This window comes from Felis catus, chromosome B4, assembly GCF_018350175.1.
Source record: "Felis catus isolate Fca126 chromosome B4, F.catus_Fca126_mat1.0, whole genome shotgun sequence".
NCBI classification, from domain to species: Eukaryota; Metazoa; Chordata; class Mammalia; order Carnivora; family Felidae; genus Felis; species Felis catus.
The window spans coordinates 5,930,564-5,956,818 of record NC_058374.1 but is presented as its reverse complement, the minus strand read 5'-3'; the positions used below and the strand labels follow the sequence as shown (position 1 = coordinate 5,956,818).

General features: G+C 57.3%; 1 protein-coding gene across 6 annotated transcripts in view; it reads right to left on the bottom strand.

Annotated features, from left to right (window-relative positions):
- Positions 1–743: 743 nt before the first annotated feature.
- Positions 744–26,255, bottom strand: part of PFKFB3 (6-phosphofructo-2-kinase/fructose-2,6-biphosphatase 3) — a 75,389-nt gene continuing 49,877 nt past the window's right edge. For 3 of the 6 annotated variants that reach the window (XM_023256312.2, XM_019833901.3, XM_045060839.1), the window contains exons 2-17: positions 20,259–20,384; positions 18,998–19,094; positions 18,241–18,307; positions 17,734–17,808; positions 17,323–17,379; positions 14,558–14,682; positions 13,868–14,075; positions 13,520–13,666; positions 13,280–13,384; positions 11,803–11,932; positions 10,924–10,986; positions 10,736–10,800; positions 8,845–9,018; positions 7,396–7,418; positions 5,001–5,053; positions 744–3,396 (exon numbers count right to left, since the gene is read on the bottom strand). In XM_023256312.2, the coding sequence (XP_023112080.1) occupies positions 5,011–5,053; positions 7,396–7,418; positions 8,845–9,018; positions 10,736–10,800; positions 10,924–10,986; positions 11,803–11,932; positions 13,280–13,384; positions 13,520–13,666; positions 13,868–14,075; positions 14,558–14,682; positions 17,323–17,379; positions 17,734–17,808; positions 18,241–18,307; positions 18,998–19,094; positions 20,259–20,384 (1,505 nt within the window). In that variant the 3' untranslated portion in view covers positions 744–3,396; positions 5,001–5,010. The remainder of the gene's footprint in view (positions 3,397–5,000; positions 5,054–7,395; positions 7,419–8,844; positions 9,019–10,735; positions 10,801–10,923; positions 10,987–11,802; positions 11,933–13,279; positions 13,385–13,519; positions 13,667–13,867; positions 14,076–14,557; positions 14,683–17,322; positions 17,380–17,733; positions 17,809–18,240; positions 18,308–18,997; positions 19,095–20,258; positions 20,385–26,255) is intronic. The other 3 variants (XM_006933216.5, XM_003988081.6, XM_045060840.1) reach the window with 3 other exon arrangements.

Genomic DNA, 26,255 nt, shown 5'->3' with positions numbered 1-26,255 from the left:
CACACCTGGGGCGGAGAACGCGTCAGGGACGCCCAAAGACGAATTTGGGAGAAGGGCTATTTCTGGAGTCTTTAACAGTGGGGCCCGTGGAGGAAAACTCGGACCCGGTGAGGGCACTGCTGGTCGCCAATCCTCTGCCTGAAGGAAATGCTCCGGGCTCTCGTTCAGCCCTCAGCCCGGTCTGCGAGCGTCCTCATCGGTAGGGATGAAGGTGCGGAAGGAGAGTAACTTGCTCGAGGTGTCGCAGACTGGTCCTAGACGTGGACCGAGTGTTTTCCCCCAGCAGAAACCGGAAAGGGGCTGGAGGGGGAGGGGGGATGGTGGAAGGAACCCGGAACCTGAAACACAATGGCTTCCTGTGATCCACCCAGGACCCGTCCCACTGGGCGATGCTTGTGTCAGAGACACTGCTGCCGTTCAAAGGGCTGAGGGGAAAGGACACGGGGTGAAGGGGATGCGAATTGCTGGGGTGCTCTGTCTGTGGTAATGGGACATCTACACGGGTATGCATTGGCCAAAACCCGTGGAACCAGAGGGAGCCCTAGTGTTCACCATGGATTCTAGTCAACCGTAACGCATCAATGCTGGCAATCAGTACTGGCACGTCCTGTTTAAAGACGACGGCTGGCGGGTCGGTCAGGAGCCCGGCGATAGCCACCCGGTGCGTGGACCGCAAGCGTCAACTGAAGACTTCTCTTCCCGCCTCCCCCCCACCCCCCAGAAAGGACCAGGGGCGCACTTCATCAGCGTATTTCAATCAGGTATTTTATTGTTCTGGCAACTGCAAAATATACAAATTTCTGAAAAGCATCCCCTGTTTGAAAGCTGGCACAGCGTCATCCCAGGTCATTAATTCAGACAACTATACAGAACACAGAGAAGTCATGAGTCACACGTAAAAGGCCCCCCAAAACCAACCACCGAACTACACCCAATCTATACAGCTTTCTATCTTCAGGCTCCCTTATACATATTAAATAAATAAATAGCACATCTGCTATCAAAATAATAAAAAAATAAATTTCAAGTATTACAAACGAAAAACATCATTGGTGCGGCCGTTCCTCTGCTGCCCGCAAATGACGAGCTTCGCCCACGGTCTCCGGACAGAATGAGAAGGGGAAACCCACCCACAAACAACTATGCCGAGTGAACAAAATTGGTCCCAGGTGGTTTTCAGGGGGCCGGGGGAGGGGGGCGGGGAGAGGCCATAGTCGGAGTGGCAGGAGCCCCGTGAGTGCAGGTCAAACACGTCCCCCAGCTGGCTGGCGCCTCGAGTCCGATCACGGCTTTCAGTCGGGCAGCCTTCGGCAACCTCTGAGGTCTCGCTCCCCGTCCACTGGCACGTTCTGTCGCCTCATCTAGGCCCCGACAAACGCGTGTGCAGGATGTTCGCTTCGGCGGGTGATGACCTCAGCAGCCGGAGGCGGGCGGGGCACCCACACCCACACCCAGCCCCACGAGCATCATCATCGGCAGGAAGGGTCAAAGCTCAGCGTGGGCTCCGACAACCGGTGTGAAAAGGAGGCCAGAGAGAGGGACACGTGGAAGCCGTTTCGCGAGAGCCGGGCTGCCAGGGAGAAGACCAACCCACAAGCACACGCTTGTGCCCGTGCACACTCGCCACCCGACGAGACTCAGTTGGCAGGAAAGGGAAATAGCCCTTCTTCCGTCACACAGGAACAGAGATGTTACATATCCTCGGGCACGGTGCCCGGCTGGGAAGGAGGTGGGGGGGAGGGGGCGGGTTTTGGTGTGAAACCCACGAACTTGACCGCAGGGCATCTACAGCACATCCCAGTTTCCCACTGAACCCCAACCAGAGAAACACGCGTTGTCCGGTGCCCTCTCCGGATGTCCAAGCCCCCACAGCCGCTCTCCCAGAGCCTGTCCCGTAAGACAAGAGGGGGCGAGACCGTCAGGCTCGAAAGCAGAGGGCAAGCAAGGGAAGTGACCTTTGGCTCCAGCTTTGAGAGGTCCTCAAAGGGTCACTTGGACAAATCCTCCGCCGGAGTCTCCAAATCGTTCTGTCTGGGCCTCAAGACGCCTCCTTTTCCCCAGGACATGGAGGCAACGAGGAGAAACCAGGAGGCAGAAACTACAGGTATTTCGAACCACACGTCTCCCTGCTGTGAGCCACCCCCAAAAGATGCCACAGGTGCCACGAACACCAGCGAGGACACCGTCTTCTTCGGACTTCGCAGCCACCGGGCACCCGCTGGGCGTAGGGCAGGTGCTCCACAAAAACAAGCAGGCTGAGCTCAGTCCTCAGTCCTGCCAGGAGACCACAGGCAGCCTCCTGGAGCAAGTGGCCGCAAGTGAGGTCTCGGCTGGGCCGCCGTCCCCACCTGGGAAGCACAGGGAGGTGACGAACATCCTGGAGGAAGGAGGTGACCCTTGATCATCTCTGTGCCACCATCCGGGTCAGCCCGGCAATGATCCGCATGACTTGCTCTCCGGCTGGTTTCCTGGGTCCCTCCGAGCTCCCCGTGGCACGGGCGCACCCGACTCCCCACGTTCTTTCCGGGCTCCGGCCCCCACGGGCACAAACCCCAAACATGTAAGTTCGTGGAGAGAAGGTACGACCTTCAGGTCCCGCCTTCTGCCGTTGAAAAAGTGCAAAAGCAAGCAGCTCCGGGGGGGGGCCTGGGGCCCAGGCGGGAGGGCAGAGACGGCAGAGCTCCCTGGGGGGGTGAGGCCCCGGGACTGTTCCGGCAGAACCTTTCCTCTTGCCTGCACGGCCACACTGTGCGTGAGTCACCCTCTTCCGAGGCAGGACGCAGACCCGGCAAGCTGTGCACGCATTGCACGGTGGCTCACAGCCTTCACCCTCCTCCTCCGGGACCGGCCCCAACCCAGCACGCGCCCGAGTCCTGCCCTCACGAGGCAACGTCCGGGGCCACGACGCACAGGAGAGCCTTGTGACAGTTTTCAACATCCCTTCTTCTTCAGCAACTAGACCCCCTTCGATTTTAGGATTCTGGGGCCCGTGTCCTCTCCCCAGGCTGGGAACATACCAGGTCAGGATCACAGAAACGAAACAAAACAGAAGAGCCTGGAGGCCACCGTCCCCTCCTCAGGGCCCTCTCTCCCCTCTTCCACCGCTCATGGTCCTTTCCGAGCCTCGTGGGGGGTCAGCGAGGCTGGGGGCGGGGGGGGGGCCGCCAGCGCGGGGTGCGCACACGGGAGGGGCCGCCGTCGGGGGCACGGTTCTGTCTGAGCGGCGGGCCCCTCTTCTACACCACCCACCCTGTTCGGAAGACGTCCTGGGGATGGCTGGCCTCGGGCGGGTGGAAAAGCACTAAGGAGAAGCTGCAGGAACAGAACTGGCACGGAGCCGCCGGGCCTGCCTCAGTGCATCCTGGTGTCGATGCCACTCTGGGTGCTCTTCATGTTCTGTTTCCAGGAGAAGAGAGGGGCGAGGAAGGGGAATTAGCACTTCCTGTCGACTAGGCTTCTCAAGACCAAAACCATGCATGTGAGACCGCCCACCTCACCCAGACAGAAAAACACAACCCTGGGTGGGCGTCCTCACCAACTGGGCAGAAGAAAGCCCGGGGAGGCTCCGGGAATGTGGCGGGGGTTAAGCCCAGAGCTGCCCGGGAGAAGGGCCTGGCAAGGCCGGGGGAGGCCAGGCATCTGCCTCTAAATGGGGAAGGAGGGTGGGGTGGCCCTGGCGGGTCAGAGCTCTGGGGAGCACTGAGCGCCAGCACCTAAGGAAGCCTCCAGGGCCTGGCCCTTTCGCGCCTCGAGATCGCCCCCGCCCGCACCCAGGGCCCTCCTGCTGCCCGCGGCCGGGCAGGGGACGAGCCGGGACTCTCCTCCCAACAGGGTTCAGGTAGACCGTATGCTCCAGCCCCCAGAACCCACATTCTAGGAACATGGGCTCAGCAGCTAGAACACAGGTGCCCTGGGCTGAGTGGACGTCACAGGGGAGGACCCAGGCAGAGAAGGCAGGTGTCACTCACTAAAGCTCTCTTCCTGTTCCAGCAAAAGCAATCTTGGCCACAAGTCCCACCCCTGAGAAGCTGCCAGAATCAAAAACCCCTTAAAAATGTTCTTCGGGGTGGTGGCTGACTCTTGATTTTGGCTTAGGTCACAATCTCATGGTTCCTGAGTTCGCGCCCCACGTCGGGCTCTGTGCCTGGGATTCTCTCTCTCCCTCTCTCCCTGCCCCTCCCCTGCTCACACTCTCTCTCTCTCAACGTTAACAAAAATAGTTTTTCAATCAGCTGGGAACAGATGACAGCTGCCACTGCACAGCAGCAGGCTCTCTGCCTGACTTGAATCCGCCGCAAAGAAAGGAAACACCACTTTTATAAGTGTTCTTTCCCTCCCTGTGTCCACCGAGACTGTCTTAAAGGGACAGGGTGAGGGGAGCGTGGACGCTGGGCATGCACATATGCAGGATCATGGCAGCCCATTCCCCTCCAGGCAGAACTAAGGGCCCACCATGGAGAAATCTCTAGGGACTCGCAGAACCCGCACTCAGACCTGAGCCCGCTCTCAGCCCGACTCCGCCCAGGCCACCCGACCCTCCAGTCACGAGCACATCAGACAGTGTCTGTGAGTGGGGGGTCTCCCAGGAGGACCCTGTGGCCTTGCACCCAGTCTCCCCCGATGGGGTCAGAGCCCGGGATGCTGCCAGGTCCCGCTGCACCTGCCGGCTTCAACCCACCCTCAGACATCTCGCGCCCAAGGCTCCGAGCGCCCACGGATGATAGATGCAACAATGACACTGGGGACCACGTCACGTCACTCACTCATGGTGCCCTGGCTCAGGCCACACGGAGGGGAAGGAGGGAACGAGAGAGAGAGAGAGAGGACCTCGAGACAATGGTGCTGCTCTTGAAAGACACAAGTCGTCCGGCACGGGTGTATGAGTCACATACTGCACGATGGCCCGTCGTCACACAGACCAAGATGCCCTGACAGGCTGAGATGCCATGACTCGGGGAGATGCAGAGGGGACAGAGAGGGGCATGCACCGAGCCATTTACCTTTCCAAGGTTAGTAGGGAGAAAACTTTGAGAAAATGTGACAAACAGTTCGTCTTTCAAGCATAGTGGGGGGAAGGGAAGAAAACATGTTGGAAAAGAAAAACAAAACAAAACATCTTTAGTACTATCTTCTTTTCAGTGTGCATTTGAAACTTAAAAATCAAGGATGGCCAGATGGTCTGGTGGCCGGGAGCACTAGTGTGGCCCCCCAGGGCGCTGCATCCATCCGGGCTGTCGTCACCGACCGTGACAGTTTCACCATGAAGCCACGATCGCTGGTGTCCTCAGGCCACGACCCGTAAGCCCCCAGGGGTGCCCCACACTCCCCAGGCTCCCGGTGCTCCTGCTACTCAGGAGAAGAAATCCTACTGGCCTGTGTGGAAGGGACGGCGGGGCGGGGGGGGGGGGGGGGGGGCATCAAAATACAGAGCAAGTGCAAGCCCAGGGGCCTCGGGCATCCCCCCAAAGTGCAGGGCACTACCTCCCCCACGATAACGACTATGCTCCGCTGGACCCTGAGTACGCACCGGGCACTCTGCTAAGTGCTACGTGTATACTCTCCTGATCAAAAACACCTCAACGTGTCACCGCCTCCACCTTACGGACAAGGAAGTAGATGTGCCAGAATTGTGTCACCTCGCCCAGAATTCTCAAGAGGGAGGGTAGTAAAACCGAGATCCAAGCCCGGCTCAGTTCGATTTTAGCGGTAAGTTGTGGAGTCTGCAATCCCAGACACGGGCCCACGCTCCCAGGCTGGGCTGGATGCTGGGACCCCAGAGTGGCGTGGCGGGTCCAGAGGAGACACTTCTGCTGAACTGGAGGCATTCTAGCCGGAAGCACTATTAGCCACAGAGACGGGCAAGGTCAACCTCGGAAGGTGGGGGGATGTGCCTGAGAGGACCCTCCCAGCAGGAAGAGCTCTTTCCCGGCAACATCAGGCCACGGCCCAAAAAGAACAGAATATGCACAGAGGCAAAAGCGGAAGGCTCCAAATCCAAAGGCCCGTTTTCACCAAGGGGAACTCTTGATCTAGACGCACTCCGTGTTCTACGCCTGGCTTCAAGGAGGTACCAGACATGGGGTGGTTCGTCTTTAAGACTGAATTTAACGGACAGTTACACACCCAGCCGTGGAGGGCGGCCGCATGGGGACCCTGCAAGGGCTAGAAAGGAAACCCAACAGCTCGGCCCGGTGCCTCACAGCTGCCCGGGACAGGGGTAGGTGAGCAGTCCCTTGACCGTTCCCAGAAACCAGCAGAGAGAAAGCAGTCAGCCTTCAGGACCAGGAGACCCGTTCAAGTCCTGGTTCTGCTACTGACCGGCTGGCCGGCCGTAGGCAGGTGCCTCCCCCTCGGTCATCTGGTAAAAGGGACAGAACTGCCCTGCAGACCTCCTGGGCTTATTTTAAGGCCCAAAGGCACAGAACACACGTGAGCAAGCACTTTCGCCGTGAGCTGTCCAGTATCCCAAAATAGATTTCCCCGCAGGCGGTGCCACGGAATCGAAGCACCATGCTCCGCTACTATTTTCCAAGAACAAGCCCCGCTTTGAAGCTGACAGGCTCGACTCCTCAAGCCAGCTCAGTTTTTGCATCAAGTGGCGAAAAGAACTTAATCGGCAAAAGGGAGGACGGGCAGGTGTGACCTGAGGGGCTGGGGTGAGGCGCACTGGAACAGCGGAGACACTGAATTATCCAGCAGGCGCTCCGGCGGACCCTTAACCAGAAACTTCCTGCAGGGAGAGCTCCGGCTGAAGGAGAGGGGAAACCAAGGGTCTGACCGGAACGCTGCACCTGACCCTGAACGTGACCGTTAAGGCTAAGCACGTGCTGGTACAGGACAACCGGACCCAGAACTACGGTTTCCCAGGGTGTCAGGGTCCGGGAGCCTCTGCGAGGACAGATGTGGGGGGGGCGCTTCAGGGCTGCAGCCCCCACCACACTCCCACCAAGAGTCTGTCCTCCGTTTGTTTTGCAGATTTTGCCTCCTAACGCGCAAGGCCTCTCCAAGGGGAGGCACAGAACTTAAAGGACAACGCAAGGGGCAGAAGACCCAGCCTGGCACGGAAATCTGACCCTGAAGGAAAAAGCAGACTTCTGTCAAGCCAGGGGCCACCGCGAGCACTGGTAACCGGGACCCCGAGGGGCGTGCGAGAAGCCAGCCGTGTGCGGCAAGTGCCGGCAGCCAGACGCGCTGAAGGCGGCTGGGCCGTGTGGCTTCTTGTCTCCTTTTCTAGAAGTTCATGACACCTCCCTCCCTCCGCCCCCATGCCCATCCTTCTCTATCAGATATGACAAAACCGTCATCACCCGCAGCATTTTCACAGGCAAAAGGCCAAACCCGCAAGCGAGGAGAAAGAGGGGCGAGTGGCAAAACGATTCAGAGAAAAATACTTACAAACAGGCTTTCCCTAGCAAAGGCTGCAGAGAGAAAAAGCGGAGAGAGAGAAGTCAGTAGAGGACAGGGTACAGGCCCCGAGTCATTCGAAACCAAGGCATCCTCCGTGGGGACACGAAGCCCTGTCCGGCCTCCCGGCCCGGCCCACCCAACGGCTTCCAGACGTCCCGGGGATTTGGCCCGGCCACCTCAAAGGACGGTCCCGTCCAAGTCGGGGGAGCCCCAGCCACGCGTCCTCCGTGACCCTCCTCCGGGTCGGCCCCATATACCATCCAACCCCGGCCCAGGCCGGTGCCCCCCGCGTGTCTGCGACAGCAGCCGCTGAACTTCCAACTATGACCCCACGGTCTCCACCACAACTGGGCGTCACAGGCAGACCGCTTCGGTTCTCAGCCTTCACAGAAAAACGCAGTAAAATCCTACAGCTACTGCCTCTGGGGGACACCAGCGTGTCGGCCGCTCAGCACGAACTACCTCCCTGGCCCTGCCTCTTGCAGTAGGTGCCACGCCCCCATTCCACAGATGGGAAAACTGAGGCCTGAAGAGGTTCGGTGGCCTCCCCGAGGCACGGCCCTCTCCCCCCCATCCCAATTCCAGACACCACACAATTCAAATGAGCTTGAGGAGAAATGCAGGATAAGTCTGTGGGCCTTAGCACGGAGCTCGTAAGTCTGACTCAAAATTCAGCCCGTGAATTATCTGTTAAGAGCCCAGACGTGGTGGGTGGGGGTGAAGGTGGGGGGGGAGGCCTCAAGGTGGCCCCCAAATATGTGCCCAGGAGTTTCTATGTCTCACGTGCTGGCCAAGATTCTTGGCTGTCACCGAGGAAAAGACTGCTCTTCTGAAAAAAATAAATCTTAATGTCCAACAGCCAAGAGCCTTCAGCTTTTAATCTCCGTAGCACATGACACAAGTAAAACCTAGCTAGGTTTTTGCTTACTGGTGTTTTTACTACCTGCTAAAGTAACTACGTGATGAAAGAAAGTGGCTGTTCCCAGGCCATCCTGCGAGTCTGGCTGTCCAGGTTCTAACCCGGCTCTGGAGGGGAACACGCTTTTCTCTAACTGGGGACCGGATGCAAGGGAGCACGTAAGGAAGGTCCTCAGCCACTGGCCTGGGACAGAAAAGACGTCCTCAGGCCACACATGGCCAAGGGCCCAGAGCTGAATGGAAACTTCTAGGGTTTTGTCTTCAATCTTGTTTGAGAAAACAAAGGGTTCGGGAATGTGAGCGGGACGCAGACTCGGCCATTTCTTCTGCTCTGCCCAGTTTTCTGCTCCTCAGGAAAGAGGTGTGCGCGCTCAGGTCGGCGAGGAAGGACCCCAGGGTGTCACGGACCTCGTGGGAGGGCGTGCCCACGTTCTCCCCGTCCACCGCCCACACGCGCTGCCCACGGCTGCTCTCCTCCCGACCCAGACTGACTGTGAGGAAGGAGAGGGGAGAACGCACTTGTCCAGGCAGCTGCGTGGGCACCTCCGGGGGCAGGCAGTTGGGCAGGGCAGCGGAGGGAGAAGCCACATGCTCCTCAAAGCTGTTGATGCGAGGCTTTTTGGTGGGCTCGGGGCTGGCTAGTGGGGTGACACTATTGCGTCTCATGAGCGGGTTAGGTCCCTTCTTTGCATCCTAAGCGAGACAAAGACAAAAGAGAGAAGGCGACAGTTACAAGGAGTGGGGAAGTATATAAGCCAAAAAAACCCCAAACCAAACCAAAAACGTTTCTCTGCTTCTGGATTTCCCAGATACGAGACTGACCGCGGCGACTGGCCCCGGGGACCAGCAGGGGTGCCATGCTGTCCTGCGTCCCCAGTCTGCAAGAACAAGGGATGACCTCCTGAGCCCCTGTGCCGGAACATTCCAAGACACCCACTCGGACAAGCGCAACACATTCAAGGCAGGCGAAGGGAGAACACAAGACCAGCTCTGCAGACAGTCATTCAAAGGCGGCAGATGACAAGGTCGGAGAAAAGAACCCGGCCGCCAGCCTCCAAGAGAGCCAAGGAAGGGGGAGGGAGGCCTGAGTGGGAGGCTCAGGTCAACCACTGAGGGCAGGGAGGAGAAGGTGTCCGTGCCAGACTCCCTGCGCTGACCGTGAGCCAGGATCTGCACAGCAGACAAGGAACAGCGCCCGCTGCCCATCACTGCCCCCCCGGCTTGGGACGAGGAGTGCCGGCTTCAACCCCTGCCGGGGGACTAGAGGTGCAGAAACCCCGAGGTGGGCAGCAAGGCAAGCCAGGCCCAAACACGAGCCTTCCCGCCAAGTGACGACACAGTGGAGCGAGGACCTGGGTCCCCAGGCCTGTGGCTCTGCAGCCTCTAGCCCAGGGGCCTGCGCAGAGCTCTGTCTCCCTCGACACTGCCCCAGTTAGGCACAGGCAAGCGTGTGCAGGGGCCATCGGAGCCCCGTTCCGGCCCAGCCCCGCCGGCGGAGTCAGGCGGGGAAGAAAGGTGGGACCCCGCCACCCACGTTCAGAAGTGGGGGCCGTTACAGGGCCAAGGCTGGCCCACCCGCTTCCCCTGTGGCCACCCGGCCGGACAAGCTGGCGGAAGCTGGGATTTTAAGGCCAAGACCTTCGGACCGAGCTCCTTGGGAAACAGAGAGGTGTCCTGCTCGGACGGGAACACCACGCTCTGTGTGAGGGAAACGGTCAGCTGGCCAAACGCTGTTGTTTGACACTCGGTACGAAGTCAACCCAACGTTCCTTCCCGACCGCGTCCAGGGCAGCAATCTGCTCTACCGCCGGGGCCTCCTGCAGAAAGCCTCCACCCGCCGTGCCCCAAGTCCCTCCTGCCCAAACCACCTGGTCTCTGCCCTCCCACCTCCTTTCCACGATTTCCATCTTCTTGGTAATTCTGCACCGAAGCGTACACAGACGACTGAGTGGATTTGCTAATCCCGTGTGAACCAGTGACTCTAGAACCTGGAAGGCATCTCAGCTGCCCCAAAGGAAAAGACGACGGTAACTGAGCTACGACTACTCTTGAAAGCGCAGGATGCGTCTCCCTCTTTAATACTCACGTCATGGGTTAAGTCGAAATGGGGGGAAAAAGCATGCAAAGTGGGAAAGAGAAAATGCCAAGCAGCCACATATAAACACGAGATAGGGACACACGGTGGCTGAGGAAGAGCAGGGGAGGAGGTCACAAAGGCCGGCCAATCTCAAACCAACTACTACTCCAGAGAGAACCCGCTAAAAGACACAGGTTCAGTTGCAGGCAACTCAACACGGGGACCTCTCGAGTGCTCACACCCTCTGGCCCTGTCACTCGACAGGGACCCTCTAGGGATGGAGGCCAGGACGGGGACGCTGGGGAGCAGGAGGCAGGGGGCGTTTAGACTCACCTCTGACCTCTCCCGGTGTGTGCTCACAGACTCCACATTCAGGTAGATGGACTCTACGCGGCAACCTGGGTGGGGTGGGGACAGGGGTTGGCTTCCGGTTAGAGGGCACAGGCCGCTGACAGCCCCAGAGCCACCAGGAGCCAGCGTCCCAGGGGACATCTTGGCCGGGGCTGTGTCCCCATACTCACCGTAAGCGACAGGTGTCAGTTTCAGGACGGTGTGAAGCGGGCATTTCAGGTAAGGCATCTCCTCTGAAAAGAAAAGGCCTCGCGATCAGCTAGGAGCCTTGAGGACAGATACACACAGGTCCCCAGTGAGAGCTTCTGCCTGTCGTCTGTGCCCCTGGAGTCCAGGCCAAGCAGGAGACAGGGGTGTCTCCTCCTCCCCGCTACACACAGGCCCCCTGCTCCAGGCAGGCAGCCTAGAAAAACCACTAGCCAAAAGACGAGAATCAAAACAAACCCCAAGCCCACCCTTGCACGGTGCACTAGAGTTAAAAAAAAAAAAAAAATCAGGGGTGCCTGGCTGGCTCAGTCGACTAAGCGTCCGACTATTGGTTTCGGTTCAGGTCATGATCTCTGTGCTGACAGCTCAGAGCCAGCTTAGCATTCTCTATCTCCCGCTCTCTCTCTGAAAATAAATACATAAACTTAAAAAAAAAATCATTCCCCGAACAATTTAGGTGTGTCAGGATTCAAGTGAGCCTTGGGTAGACATAGGCTTAAATTTTAAGAGTCTCGTTAGAGTTTTCTGGGCTCTTTGTTCTTTAGAGGTGGGCTGCCCCCACCCCGCCCCTCCCCCCCCCCCCAGAGGTGAGCGGCTGGGGGCCTGCGGGAGGCTGTGCTCTGAAGGCTCCAGCAGGAGGCGCGGCCGAGGCCTTTCCTAACGCTCAGCAGCAGTGAACCCCGCGGGGAGAGAGACCCCGCGTGGTCCCGTGGGGAAGGTGCTGGTCTGCGGCGACCCCCAACTCGAAGGCTGGCTTCCCTCCGCCCTTTCTCGGAACTCCACGGGCTCCCCGTCGCCCCACCACCCAGAGCAGGCTTGGGGGGGGGGGGGGTCGGTGGCACCTGCGCTCTTATCCAGGAAGTAGGCGAGGAGGCAACGCAGGACGGCCTGATGGCAGATGACCAGCACGTTCTCCTGCCGCTCCAGCTCCATGATCACCGGCTCCAGGCGCTGCACCAGGTCCTGGTAGGACTGCAAGACAGAGGGACAGGTCGGTGCTGCTGCAGAGGCGCACGCGGGCGGGGGCGGGGCTCTGCCGCCTCAGCCACGCCCCTTCCCCCGTTAGAAACCAGAGAACACGCCACCGATCGATAATCGATCCACAGCCGGCGGTGTTTCAGGGCTGCACCCCTCAGGGCCCCTGGGGACCCACATCGACTGGCTTCTTAGAAAAGGGAGACCGTCCCCGTGTTGGTGAGGATGTGACGCATCCCCTGCCAGAACATAAACCCGCCGTCCTCCCTCTAACGGCTGCCTCCTAATTCTCCACGCGGGGGGATGAGGGACTGACGACCGGACACACGCTGATAACGTGGGGGACCCTGAAAACGTCCCCTGAGAGAAGTCATACACAGTGTGACCACATGTTGTATGACCCCTTTCTGTCAAACGTACACAGTAAGCAATGCCACAGAGACGGGAAGTAGACCCCTGGTTTCCAGGGCTTGGGGGAGGGGGGAACAGGCTAGGGTTTCCTTTGGGAATGATGGAATGTTCTAGAATTTGTGGTAATGGTTGCCCAGTACTATGAATACACCTAAAAACCACTAAATCGTATACTTTAGTGAGTTTTATATTGTGTGAATTTTCGCTCAATTAAAAAAAAAAGATTGAAAAAAATGGGTGGGCATGTGACTTTTAAGGCTACCAAGGTTCCTGCTCACGCCCATCCCTCTGTGGTCTCCCTTGTTCTCTCACTAATCAGGTTCCGGGAACAAGGGCCATGGAGGAGGTGAGCGCCCTGAGCAGGAGGAAACTGAAACGTGACAGACAACCGAGACGGCCCGCAGACAGCAAGGACCCGCCAGGTGTCACCAGGCTGCCTGCAGCCGACACCAGAGCATCACCCGGAGGCTGCGTCCAGGGCTCCCTCAGCGAATCAGTGATGCGCGGGACCTGAGATGACACAGTTGCCATCGCGTCTGCAAAGGGGAACCCGCGCACAGGGTGAGCCATCACCCCTGACTGCTATTGCCTCCCACGTCACCATGGGCTCATCTGAGAGACACATCTCTCGCTGGTGCTCACAGGAAAATACACCTGTGCTTCTCCTGGAGCCGTTTACAAGGTTCAGTTTAGGAAACCTGGATTTGGAAGGGAGAGTACCGGGAACAGGCATCAGAAGGCGTAAGGGGCAGGCGTTTGCAAGAGCCCTTCCTGCCCCTTCCTCCCGGAGCACGTGGCTGCTGAGCACAGTTACCTGAATGGGGCCACCTGGGCCCCCCACGGCCCTCTCTCAGCCTGGCCTGTCACCAGCTCCCGTGCGCACAGCACACGCCGGCTGCACCGAGTGACGCGGGCGAGAGCGGGCACACGTACCTCCCCGGTGGGGTAGCGGTAGTAGTACTTGTCCTGCTCCCGCAGAGTGTACTCCTCAGGGTAGGTGTCCCTGATCTCCTCGTAGGTCATCTCCTCACAGACACCCTGGCGGGAACACCCAGACGTCACCTCGAGTCGCTCAACGTGGCACGTGCGGGTCTGCGAGGGCCCTCGTTTCCCAGGGGAGAGACCTCCGTGCCCTCCCGCTCCCCACGGCCAAGGCCAGGCCCCGGCACTCACGGCGTCGATCTCGTTGAGCGCCTTCCACTGTTCGTAGGGGAGACGCAGGGCTTCCGCCGTCTGGATGGTGCTTTTCAGCTGGCTGGTCCACACCTTGAGGTCCTTCAGGTTCTGCTCCTCCACAAACTTGCTCAGGGCATTGGCAAACTGCAAGGGCGTGGGACAGAGGGACATGGCCTGACTCAGGCTCCTGCCCCTCCTGGAGAAGTAGAGCAAGACCTGTCTCATTCCGCATCAGGGGCGTGACTACACTATCACACACACACATACACACACACGCATGCATGCACGCACACACGGGATGCACCCAGCCCCTCGGCAGCCCGCCTTGCCCCCGGCTCCCCCTACCTTCCTGCCCCTGCTGGACAGACCCGAGTCCCCTCCAATCTTGCCCTGGAGGTTGTGCTCGCTCTCGCCGTGCCGACACAGGTAGATGGTGCGGGGCTGCACGTGGATGTTCATCAGGTAGTACACGATGCGGCTCTGAATGTGGTCCTGAACTCTGTTCACCAAGAACCTCCGGCCCACGTCGATCACCTTGATCAAGGACAGGTCCCTGCCGGGGAAGGCGACCAGCCGATCAGAACTCCACTGATAGCACAGCCCAGCCCAGCCAGCCCGGGTGTAAACCCCCATGGCCCCGGCCGATGGCAGAGACTCAGCCCCCACGGACCCACGAGGGGAGGGCGCAGACTGAATCTGTGTTCTCGGAGACAGAACACGTGGGCACTATCCGCAGCAGCGTGTGGTCAGAAGTGGGGAGAGGGAGGCGGGAGACCAGAGCAGAGAGAAAGGACACACATGTCAAGGGGACAGGAGCAAGACGGGGCTCACATGTGTACTTCCGTGCTTCTACAGTTAGTGCTGGAAACAGTCACACGGAATACGCAATCAAGGATTTTTTTAAAGACGTTTTAAAAGACAGTTTATAAAAGGATCCAGGAGCAAGTGCTTTGTACAGACAGCACGAAAACACGAAAAAACAAACAAACTCTACCAAAGCAGAAGAGTCAGAGACAGTCACCTCTTCGTTATTACCTGTCACATTTATCAGGGTCGAGGGGCTGATAGCTGGCTTCGTAGCAACTAATTCTCTTCATGAAGTCGTCCATAGCTTCTGCTGAGTTGCAATCTTTGTAATCCGGGCTAGAGATTTTAACTTCCTGTAACACCACAAAGAGGCAGCTGATGAATCACGCTGGAAGGCTTTCTGCTTAGACGAAGCGGGATTTGGGGCTCGCAAACAGGGAAAGTACAGACCAGCTCAGAGTAACGATGATCCCACCCAGCGTTGAAAAGAAAAAAAGAAACACACCGGGGCTTGAGTTCTAACCCAATGATGACACAGGCAGAGCACCCACAGTGGACAGGGGATCGCTCCCTGGAAGGACGTACACAGGAAAGCCACAGGCTTCTACTGAACACATCCGAGTGGGGCCACGATTCGGGGTCAACCCGGTAGCCAGGTCATCCCCAGACCGCCAAGCCTCAATTCGAGTTCTGGATCCACACCTGCAGCACTCCCCACACCAAGGGCCAGGCTGTCAGTCGGCGAAGGCGCGCTCCCGAATTGCTGGTGATGCCCTGCCCTGCGCGCCAGGCAGGATTCTTCCTGCCACCACCCACGGATGGGGCACCACATGCTTGTAACTGCTCCCCAACTAGTGCTTCTCCACCGGGCACAGTCCTTTCTAAGGTTTGCTCTTATGGGAAGAGAAAGCAGAAGAAACAGCCCTCGGACTCACCCATCCCCTGTAAGTGAACAGTAGGTCTGAGAAACCTGGCAGGGTTTTTAGCAAAATTCAGCGAAATTTCAGCAAAATTTGTTACTGCATGTGCTCTTTTCCTCTACAACCACCACCACTGCCAGGAGACAGGCAGACACTCTTTAAACACCCGAGTTCAGGGGCGCCTGGGTGGTCAGTCGGTTAAGTGTCTGACTTTGTTCAGGTCACGATCTCACAGTTTGTGAGTTTGAGCCCTGTGTCGGGCTCTGTGCTGACAGCTCGGAGACATTCTGTCTCCCTCACTCTCTGACCCTCTCCTGCTCACATACACTCTCTCTTTCTCACAAAAATAAAGACATCAAAATATATATATTCTTAAAAACAAAAAACCGGGTTCAGGGGCACCTAGGTGGCTGAGTCGATCAAGTGTTTGACTCTTGATTTCGGCTCAGGTCATGATCTCACGGTTCGTGAGACCGAGCCCTGCATCAGGCTCTGCACTGACTGCAGTGCCTGCTTGAGATTCTCTCTCTGCCCCTTCCCAGCTCACGTGCTCGCTCTCTCACAATAAATACATAAACATTACAAAACAAAACCTGAGTTCAGTGGGGAGTCAGCGCTTCACGGGTGCAGAGTCTCGGTCTGGGAAGATAAAAAGGTTCTGCGCATCCGTGGTGGTGACCACGGTGCAGAGACCTGAGCGTGCTGAGTGCCACGGGATTGAACACTTGCGCGGTGAAGATGGTAAATTGTATATTTTACCACGATGAAAAACAATCTAAGTTCCCAAATCCCTTTCTCCCTAGCACGGCCGCCGCCAGAGAGCATGCTGGGAAGGCCTACCCTGCAAAGCTGCTCTGGGGCTTAATCGGAGACACAAGATTCCTGAACCCGGAGGGTCGGGGCGAACGACTGGATGTGTTAACAGAGAACAAGATCGGTGGTGAGCTCCTAGCCACGCACGGGCTGACTGCTCACTGCGGAAAATGCACTCTGCATCCGCGCTGTGCTTCGCTACCAAGACGAAGCTAGCAGAACGAAACTAAAGGAACGTAGCAAAACCCTTTGTCCAGATCACAGCAACTTCTGTTCTACCTCCCCGTCCTTTGGGCCTCTTCCTCTGGACCCGATGAAACGCATCTGGGTTTTCCACAATGTGAACGGCCCTTTCTGAGCTATGAACTCCGTTCTTAGAAATGCTTGTACACGTTCCCACTGCCTTGGAGAAAAGTTCCAACATCGGAAGCCAATGAATCCCCAGCAACCCTCTAAAGATGCGCACTTGTAACGCAGCAAACCCCAGCATTCCCTGTAGAAGCATCAGACCTGCTTTTCATTAGAGACACGGCTTATTCTCACGTATTTAAGCTGCACAGAAAATCAGCTACATGAGAAGGTGACCTGTGGTAAAGTCTTCATGGTAACGGCTTCCATTTATGGTATATTGCTTTCAAGTGACAAAAGTTAAGAATTAATCAAATTAAGCTGCCAATTACCCTCAATTTATCTGGGCAACCTCCCCTCGGCACAGGGCGAGGAGAAGGGTATGTTACGGACACGTCAGCAGGAAGATAGTTTTACAGCCCCCGTTCTTCCCACACTTGGGGACTCTGCCTTTCAGTCTGTTGTGTCCTATGAAGTTTTATCAACACACAGTCGTTCTTTTCTACTGGGGACCTTCACAGCTAAAGAGAGTCCAGCCTGCTGCCTTCCTTCCCTTCTGGAAGGGTGAGCTGCCCTTTGTCCCAAGCAGCCCTGTCCCCACCCAGCTGCCAAGCTACTGCCACTCACAGAAACTGTTCCCAGGCCCCTGCTTTTTATCTCTTAGGTCCCGCAAAGGCTGCTTTCTGCCAACCGCCTGCAAGGACCCCAGATAAAGCCAGGGCAGGTCACAGAACATGCTTCTAAATTAAACACCACTCCACACCTCCCACCTTCCCGGTCCCACGACTCAGACAAAACCAACAGGCTGGGACAGCCGGCTCGTTCTCAGCGTCTAGTTACTGCTCTGGGCCCGAGCTGGTTCCCCACTTTTCTCAGACTGTCGCCCTACAGTGGGGTCCTACGTTGTCTTACCATGATGTTGGAGGCCACAACCATAGGGTCGTCGCACACAGACTCAATGAAAAACACCTGGAAGAAAGCAAAGAGGAAAGTTAGAAAACCACAGATGTGACACACACACGAAGCGCGGACGCTGGTGTCACTGTGATGTCACCAACCTCATTTGAGGAGGAAGGACCCCATTTACGAACACCCAAACACATACAAAGAACTACCTGCTCAACCCTGAGTCCTTTGCCCATCCCACACCCTAGTCTGGGTAACCGTCCCCCCCGCCCCCCCCACAGGAAAGGCCCAACGTGTCCACAGCAAAACAAGAACAGCGGGAGGTAGAGAACCAGGCCCGGAGCAGAGACACGGGACTCGGCCCGTCCCCGAGCTGCCTTCCCTGCTCCCGCATGCTCCAGAGCAAGTTCCGCTCACCTTGAAGTCATTTTCTTTGGCAAAATGAAGGATCATGTGTCTCCTCTCTCTGGTGGTATTGGTGGCATCGAACACCTGATGGGGAGACAGTAGGGCCGTGGAGAGAGGCCACATTCGAGATGAACAGTAGGGTACTTAGAGCCAACGAACAACAGCCACACACAGGGGAGGGTGCACGTGGAAGGGACCCCTGGCTACCGCAGCGGCAGCCCCCACCCCGGGTCCACCCCTTCCCCCCGCCCCAGCACACAGGGGAGGGGTGGGCACAGAGCACAGCGCCAGCTGTGCCCCAGGTCCACCCCGCGCTAACCACTCTCCTGGCCCCCCCAGCGCTGCTCTAGGCCGTCGCTCCCCTCAACTCTCAGGCCACAGGCACTCGTCCCTTTCCGAGGTGTCCCTGCGGCGGCTCTCGGCACTGCCCGGGGCAGTGCCTACACTTCTGTCTCCCCAGGGCACCGTGTGCTATAGCCTCGGACACAGAGCTGGCACCCCGCCCCCCGGACTTACTGCAATTTGGCCCCCTTCCTTCGTCAGGTAACTTTTGACATCTCTCAGGGCAGCCAGAGCGCACTGCCTGCAACAGGCAGGAAGAGAAAGCACGCGTCACACCAGCCCGTCCGGCGGGGGAAGGCCCAGCAACCCGCCGCTCATCCCAGCGAGCAGAGTGAGGAAACTGCCGGCCGGGGCTGCGGGGCCCAGTCCACTCGGGTCCACAGGCTCCCAGTCCAGCCCCGCAGACAGGCGGCTGCGGCTGCCCGTGGGAAATGGGGCTCATGCCCGGGCTGCGCCCCGAGATCTCACTGGGAGCTTTTACAGAGCTGACGCCCAGGTCCGGCCCATGGATTCTCACGGCTCTGTCCAGGGCACGGCCCACATCCGGATCTCCCCAGGCTCCCAGGTGACCCTACGACACTTGTCAGGGTTGAGTGCCATGGCACTTGGGTTTCACGACCACCCTGGGCTTACAAGAAAAATCCTCTCCAAATGGAAGCGGAAGGTTTTCCGCAAAAATGGCCTTGTTCACTCCCAACGAGACACTGCTGTTGATTTGTATCAACCAGCGGCCGAGTTAGACCCTCCGGGAACAGAGGAGGCAGTGAGTTTCACAGAGGCGGTGCCTCATCCTAACACACCCGGAGGTGGGGTCACATGTCATGGCCACAGCGGAGCCACACCGCAGACCAGCTTCTTTCTCCGACAGAACCCGGCTTTCGGGAAGCCAAGCAAACCCAAGCCCAGGCCCCCACGGCAGCTCGGGCCTTACTTGCGGACTTTCATGGCCTCCTCGTTGTCGGGGCGAAAGAAGCTGTAGGAGCTGTACTGTTTGACGGCCTCCCGGCGGTACTCCCCGACGTTGAACACTGTGGGGACAAAGGCGGGAACACTTAGCTGACCCCCCAGGAAGAAGGAGCCACCAACATCTGGGAGCTCTCTCTAAAAAAGGAAACCGAGCCTACACAGCTACACCAACCTGAATGAGGTTCTGCTGAGACACCGAGGCGGGAGAGCGGACCTCCACGCCCAGGGCTGCGAGCCCAGAAGGCAGCCCAGCTTCCCCCAGACCCGACGCTGCTTGGGGCCGCTCTACCTTCCCAGGGACTGGCTTCCACTGCCCCGTCTGCAGGTGCAGCGTCCTAAGGCTGTGCGGAGGGGCGGCTGCCACGGGTCCCGCGGAAACAGGGGCAGTGATTCCTGCGCACGATCCCCCAGGACAGCGCAGGGTCTCACACGTGCCGTGGGGCCCAGATCTGCCATTCACCTACTGAGCCAGCAGCCTGCGCCCCAGGGAAGCGTGGAGCATTTATGGGGCATTCACCACACAACACAACGCACCAGGCACCGTGGGGGACAGTGGATGCAAAACCTAGTCCCCCACCTCACCACCTTTCCGGTGTAGTCGGGAAGACCAGGCCAAGAGTCACACAAAGGTAGCCGATGGTGTGGAACATTTGACGACAGTCAGTAGAAGAATGTCACAACTGAGTGCTAGAGTATTTAAAAGGGCACAGGGGCACCCGGGTGGCTCAGTCGGTTGAGCATCCGACTTCAGCTCAGGTCATGACCTTGCAGTTCATGAGTTCAAGCCCCACGTCAGGCTCACTGCCGTCGGCACAGAGCCTGCATCAGATCCTCGGGTCTCCCTCCATCTCTCTGTACCTCCCCCGCAAACACTCTCTATCAAAAATAAATTTTATAAAAAAGGGGAGGGCCCAGATCTCCACAGACCATGCGGCCAGAGAAGGCTTTTTGAAGGTGGTGAGGGCTGAGCAGGTTGTGGGGCAGCAGGAACGACAGAGCAGGAAAAGAAAAGATCCCAACGCCAAGCGAGGATACGTATATAGTGTTCCAAGTGACAAGGCCCAAAAGGGTGCCCCACGCTTGTGAGCACAGGCCAGCCCAAGACTGGCCCTGCACGGCAGGTCCCAGCAGCTGGAGGTGGAAGGGACGTGGTTTTGGTCGCAGGGGTTGGTAAGCAAGAGTGAAAGGCTCCAGGTAACGACCTTGGCCTTGGCACACGGCCTCACCTTTCGTGGGGACGCCGATCCAGTTGAGGTACCGAGTCAGCTTCTTTGAGATGTACGTCTTACCCCGGGCTGGGAGCCCCACCATGACGATCACGGTGGGGGAGTTGGTCAGCTTCGGCCCACAGGCTGGGGAGAGGACAGAGCGAGGTGTCAGCCACGAAGCAGTGTGTGCCCCACGGCGAACCTTCAAGAATTCCGCAGAAATGCCTTTTTCGCTCCCACCTCAAAGCCCCAGGCGTTTTACAGTCCAGCACCGCCTCGACCCTCTACTGGCCAGAGCCCCGCCCCAGCCCAGTCACAAATCTCCATCTTGCTTTCAGGTCACGCATGGCAGGGGGACTGCCCCAACCCCAGATTCCCAACCTGATTCCTGAGGGCCCTAAACCCAGCCAGGAATCCCGCTACTAACCCCAAAGCAGAAAGCATTACAAGGAAGGGATTCCCCAACACCAGTGGGGGTGAGGTTAACGGTAGGAGAAACGTTCCAATAATAAGACAAAACACCAGGGAGAGAGGTTTTCGCTGGATTTTAAGAAAGCAGCCCAAAGAACCCTGTTCTGGAGACTTAAGGTGCAGTGTTTCCTTGGCTGGTGTCTTATGCTTGAGACTCTAAGGAGACTCCAGCATCTGGTGACAAGAGCGGCAGGGGCTGCCCATTGAGAGCACGAGACTGGCTGCCTGCTCCCTCCCGGGTCAGCAACACTGCCCGGTGCCCGCTGGGCGCCACAGGCAACCTCGCTCTCCTGGCCAGCTACGTGCCATCGCTTCCGGGCACTGGTCACCCCGATGAGGCAAAGCTCCTGGGACCACACCACAGATCTAGGCGGATGTCAGACATAGACAGGGGCTCTGTCTCTAAGCCAGCGAGTGCCAGATGGGGATAGGAGAGCCACCAGGCCACTGCCAGGCACAGGCTTCAAAGAGGACACCTTCCCTAAGCTGGACTCCCCAACACGGTCCCATACTCAGCCCATGACCAAACTGAGATCGCATGCCCAAACACCCACCACGTTATTCCGGGATCTGCCCCCTGTGCCTGTGGGCTGGGGGCAGAGAGGAAGCAAACAGAACACAGAGGGGGCTGTTTCTTCATGTTCTAGACCATGCAGAGCGAGGAGGAAGAAGAAAGGCCATCAGGAGGCCAGGAGACATGTAGGAGCCACAAAAGCACTTGGCTGGGATTCTCCAGCTCCCAGTAGCTGGGAACAAACACGTTCCTAGAAGACAGGCATTTCCCTGCCCGGTGTGAGCACACAAGGGGAGCACAAAAGCGCCAGTGGACTTTCTTGAGTCCCAAGAAAAGTGATGGGCTTCTCCAAAACCGGCGGGGACAGAAGACAACGCCCTCCCGTGTGCATCGGGGCAGCCGCAGGTGACACGCGAGAAGTCGTCTCACTTAGTCGCCTGGAAGCACCGACTCTACTAATCCTTTCCTCAAGCCACCGCTGCCTCCTGGTCTTATCCGATGTCCCCACCATGCCCCTGCTCCCAAGAGCGTCCAAACATGCAGGGACGGACGGACGCGCGCTCCCTCTCCCTCCCTCCCCTCAGCTGGGCACGTGCATGGAATACTTTTGATGGACTCACGCCAAGTGAGCAGAGACAGAGGATGACTGATTTATCAAATCGGGGATTAGTTCCACTATCAAGGAACCACATGCGCAAATCTCTGGCAGGAGACGCTTTGAGAGGAAAATCCCGTAAAGACATGGCAGAGTAAATATCGTAAGCCAAAAATTCAAGTTGAATCTCAAACCCAAATAAGTCATCACTCTTTTATTTGGCAAAGCAGAGGCCATTCTCCCTATTCCTTTGGCTCCTTGCACAAGATTTGGAGGAGCTGCACGCGGGCTGTGGCTGTCATTCCAACCAGGCGCTCCTGGGTCTCAAACAGAGCAGGGAAACCTCCTGACTAAGCCTCCTGAATCCTAACATGTTCTTCTTTCAAACTCACAGGCCATCTCAGGTGTCTTCATCTTATAACCACCTGCCCCTGCTTCAGTTCCCCCCAGATCCTCAGTCTCTTCTTCTCTGCGGATCCTGTTAACCCACAGAAGAGCGCCTCCTTCCACCTCCCACACCGTCTTCCCCGGAGCTCTGCTTTTTCCTCTTCGCCCCCCAACAAGCACAGGGATTAGGGAAGATAAGCGTGGAGTTTAACACAAAATCTTCCAAAAAGTTCTTGTGTGCTTCATTTCATCGTATACAAACATTTAGTATTTTAACCTTTTTTGGACCTCCCCCCCACACCCCGGCAAAGAGTTTTTATCCTCAGATGTGTTTAGACGTGAAACTTGGATGTCAACGTAAGCATGTTTAAGGGGATACACGTATGCTCACTATGTTGAAGGGCTAAAGAAGCAATTGTTTAAAGACCGCGGGGTTAACAGACTATAAACATCTTGGCTGCAGTTTGGGGTGGGGCACGGGAGGGACGGAGCTCAAGCTAAAAGTGTCATCCAGAGTTAAGGCTGCCACTTGAGTAAAAGATCGCGGAAAACCACCACGTTCTGGGACGCCACCCTCAACTCTGTCATTCCATTTACTCATTCACTCAACAGACACAGGTGCTAGGTGCCCCGTGAGCACAGAGCATTATGTGGACACCGCCCCTGTGCTGGGAAGCATCTGGCCTGCGGTGGGGAAGAGACAATGTACGAGCTAACAGACGCACAAAGTCATTTCGGAGCGGGATAAATGCTGTGATGAAAGCAGAGGGCTGACGCTGGGGCTAGGGGTCCACGGGGGTCTGTTTGAATCGGGGAGCCAGAGTCCGTGTCCCCGAGCAGCACCTGAGCTAAGGCCTGATCGTCCACAGCCAGCCCCACCGACTTACCAGTACATAACGCACACTGGCCACGTGTGTGTTCCCCGTGTGTATGTGGACACAGGAAAGCAGATGATAACCAGGAGGCCGGCTGGTAAGGGGAGTGAGCCACAGCCTCCGGCGACAGGCCAGGGTCTGTCGTCCTGGACAGAGCAGGCTGCATTCTAGGGTTCCTATGCCAGCCCCACTCCCCAGACGAAATGACTCACCCCTCCCTGATAACGTGTAACGCGCGGACACAGGCAGGAACGCCACAGCTCGCCCACCACACTGACACCCACAACCCATGCTCAGGAAATAAACTGTTAGAAGACGCTGCTGGCTCTCTCACACCTCCTGCAAGCTTTCTTCTATCCAAAGGCACTCGGAAAGGACAACTTCAAAAGATGCCACGTCACTGGCATTCTTTTTCGGCAAGCAGGTGATCACGCTTCAATGCTAAGTTCCAGGGACACAAATGAAAGGGCTGTTTAGGACAGACGGATGGCCAGCTGCAGGTGCAGACAGGGTCAGTTCCCCGTTTGCAAGGCAAACCCAATGCTGCACAGAAAGACCTGTTGTGACCCCGCCGTCACCCCGGGCCACCTCTGAAGGGCCCTCTGGGAAACAGACTTCATGGACTTGGCCCCGGGATAACAGAATGCAGGCCCAGAAAGTTCTGTCCTATACCATGCTCATTCACTACCTCCCATGCACACTTCAACTCCTGCCTAACTGACCTGTGTCCAACGAACAGCCCTCCTAACCTGACGCGGTCTCTGCCGGCAACAGGGAGGGGCTGGGCATTTTAGAGAAACATCTGACAGCCTTGAGAGGCAGGAGATAGCACGGATAGCCTAGCGGCTGAGAGAGCGGAGCCGGGAGCCAAATAAATAGTGTTGGAAGTGCCAGGGCCCCACCCCTTCCTCGGACCTTGGCGTCTTAGTTTCCTGGCCTGTAAAACGGAGGGATGCTTCACAAAGGTTCTTGGGAGGATTCATGACCGGGCGACGCGCGTGAACTGCTTCCCAGAGCAGCCTCCATCGGTATCAGCCGTGACGGTTTCCATCATACCAGATGTGAGGAAGCTAAGAGCTACAAGCGAAGGCAGGTCCCGCTGCACGAGTCATGAGGCACGGAACTGGGGCTCACCTGGGTCTCTCTCACCTGAAATTCTTCACGTGCCCTTTCCTAAACTGAACTGATGGTTCTCAACCAGCGGCGGAACCGAAAAAGCTTTTAAGCGATGCAGGATCCCCAGACCCCGCCTACAGGACTTCTAACCTGGCTTGGGCTACCAGTAGGGATTTTCCTTTTCTTATTTTCCCCCCAAATCCCCCCCCACCCCCCGCCAAATGATTGTCAAGTGCAGCCAGGGCTGGGAATCACTGCTGTAATCTGTAGTGGCCAGCCGAGGATAAGGTAGGGGTTTCTGGGGAACGTCCCCCTTACCTTAAGTTCGAATACCATCAGTGGCTTTAAGCCCCAATTGAGATAAAGTCTATCCGTAGACAGTATGTAACATATCAGACTGTAACAACAGGTTCCCGGTGGATAAGTAACTGGCCCAAATAAGTAAGGACTTCCACCCAGGGGCCCCCCCGCTTTTAGTGATGGTAAACAAATAGCATAGCTAGCCAGTCAATAATCTACCTCCTTGTCGATGACTTCCTTGTCAGTAAATCCTGTTACCGGTTTGCATTTGAAGAAACGGCAGGTTTTGTAAGACGCATTTACCACCCTGTGCACGTTGCAACAGGGCACCCAACTGATGTGCTTTAGCGCCAGAAAGACAGTCAAACTAACCAACCCAGAGCCTTCCATTGTCGCTCTCCTGTCCTCTGTGCATGAATGGTAATGTTTACCACGCCATCTTTTCATGAACAAACCTCAGAGGAACCTGCTGTCGACTCTCATCTAAGACACCACTTAGAAAGATGGTAACAGGTTCAGAAGGAAGAAAATCCACCCAAGTTTCCAAATACCATTACAGAAGGGGAGGAGGCTGATGGGGGGAGGGGGAGGGTATCAGGAAAGACGCAACAAGAAGAGATACCCTCTCTTCCCCATTCTGATGAGACACAAATGTGACTATATAACCCGAGAAAGACAGCATAACTGGAAATAAGGTCATGTAATAAATACCCAGGGTGCAGGCACTCTTGTAAGGAAGAATGTGTCTGAGACTACACCCCAGAACCACACACGGGGATTCCAGCAGTGGGCGGGGACAAGGGACTAAGAGACTTAATCCATCAGCTTTAGCACCCACCCCCCTTGCACACACCAGGGATATTAGGCAAATCTCTTATGTGCGTGTGAGACGTGCAGGCTGATGGAGGCTAATGGATGGGTCTCGGGAGCCTGGAAGAAGGAGGCATCATCGCACACTCGCATCTCTGCAACTGACACTACAGATCGAATGCCAGCCAATCTCAGTGCCGTCCACACCCAACCTCAAGCCCCCACCCTGAACCTCGGGGGACAGACAAGTGTGTGCACATGTGAGCACCCATAACTACAAACACCCGTACTTAGGTAGAGAGAACCAAACTAGATTTGTATGACCAACTACAGTTTACAAAGTGCTTCATAAATACTGGTTGTATTCAAAGTCAAAAAGGGCGGGGTCGTCTCTGTGTTTTGCCGTGGCCGCATCTCCCTCATGATTTACGGCACTGCGTTCCCCAGCACCAACAGGGGGTCGCCGTGGTCAGCCCATGTGCAGCAAGCTGTTTAAGAGTGTATCAGGGCTGGGAGCAAGAAACAGACTGCAAAGCCCCCGCCCGGGGCCACCTTGCAAAGAAACCAGGTCTCCTTCAGGCTACTGTGGCCCCCAGAACCCTCAGGTCCGGCAGAGAGGGGGGCAAGGTGGTGGAGGGGCGAGCGGCCCCCAGTGTCGGGAGCACCTTGCTTGGTCTCTGACACAGGATGACCTACGAGCACCCCAGAGCCCACTCTCCCCGGGTCCTGCCTGGGGCGGGGGGGAGGGTTGGTGATTCAGACCTGGGCAAAGCCTGAGGTGGCAAGCTGTCACCATGGCCTTGGTGACCATCCCCCGGAAAACGTGGCAGCAGCGAGGGCCAACAAGCTGCCTGGCACTCAGGAGCCACCGCTGCCTGGAAGCCACCTCGAGCACTTGTTCACGGGATCCCCTGTTTACCAATCAGGCAACCTGACCCTGCCTGAAG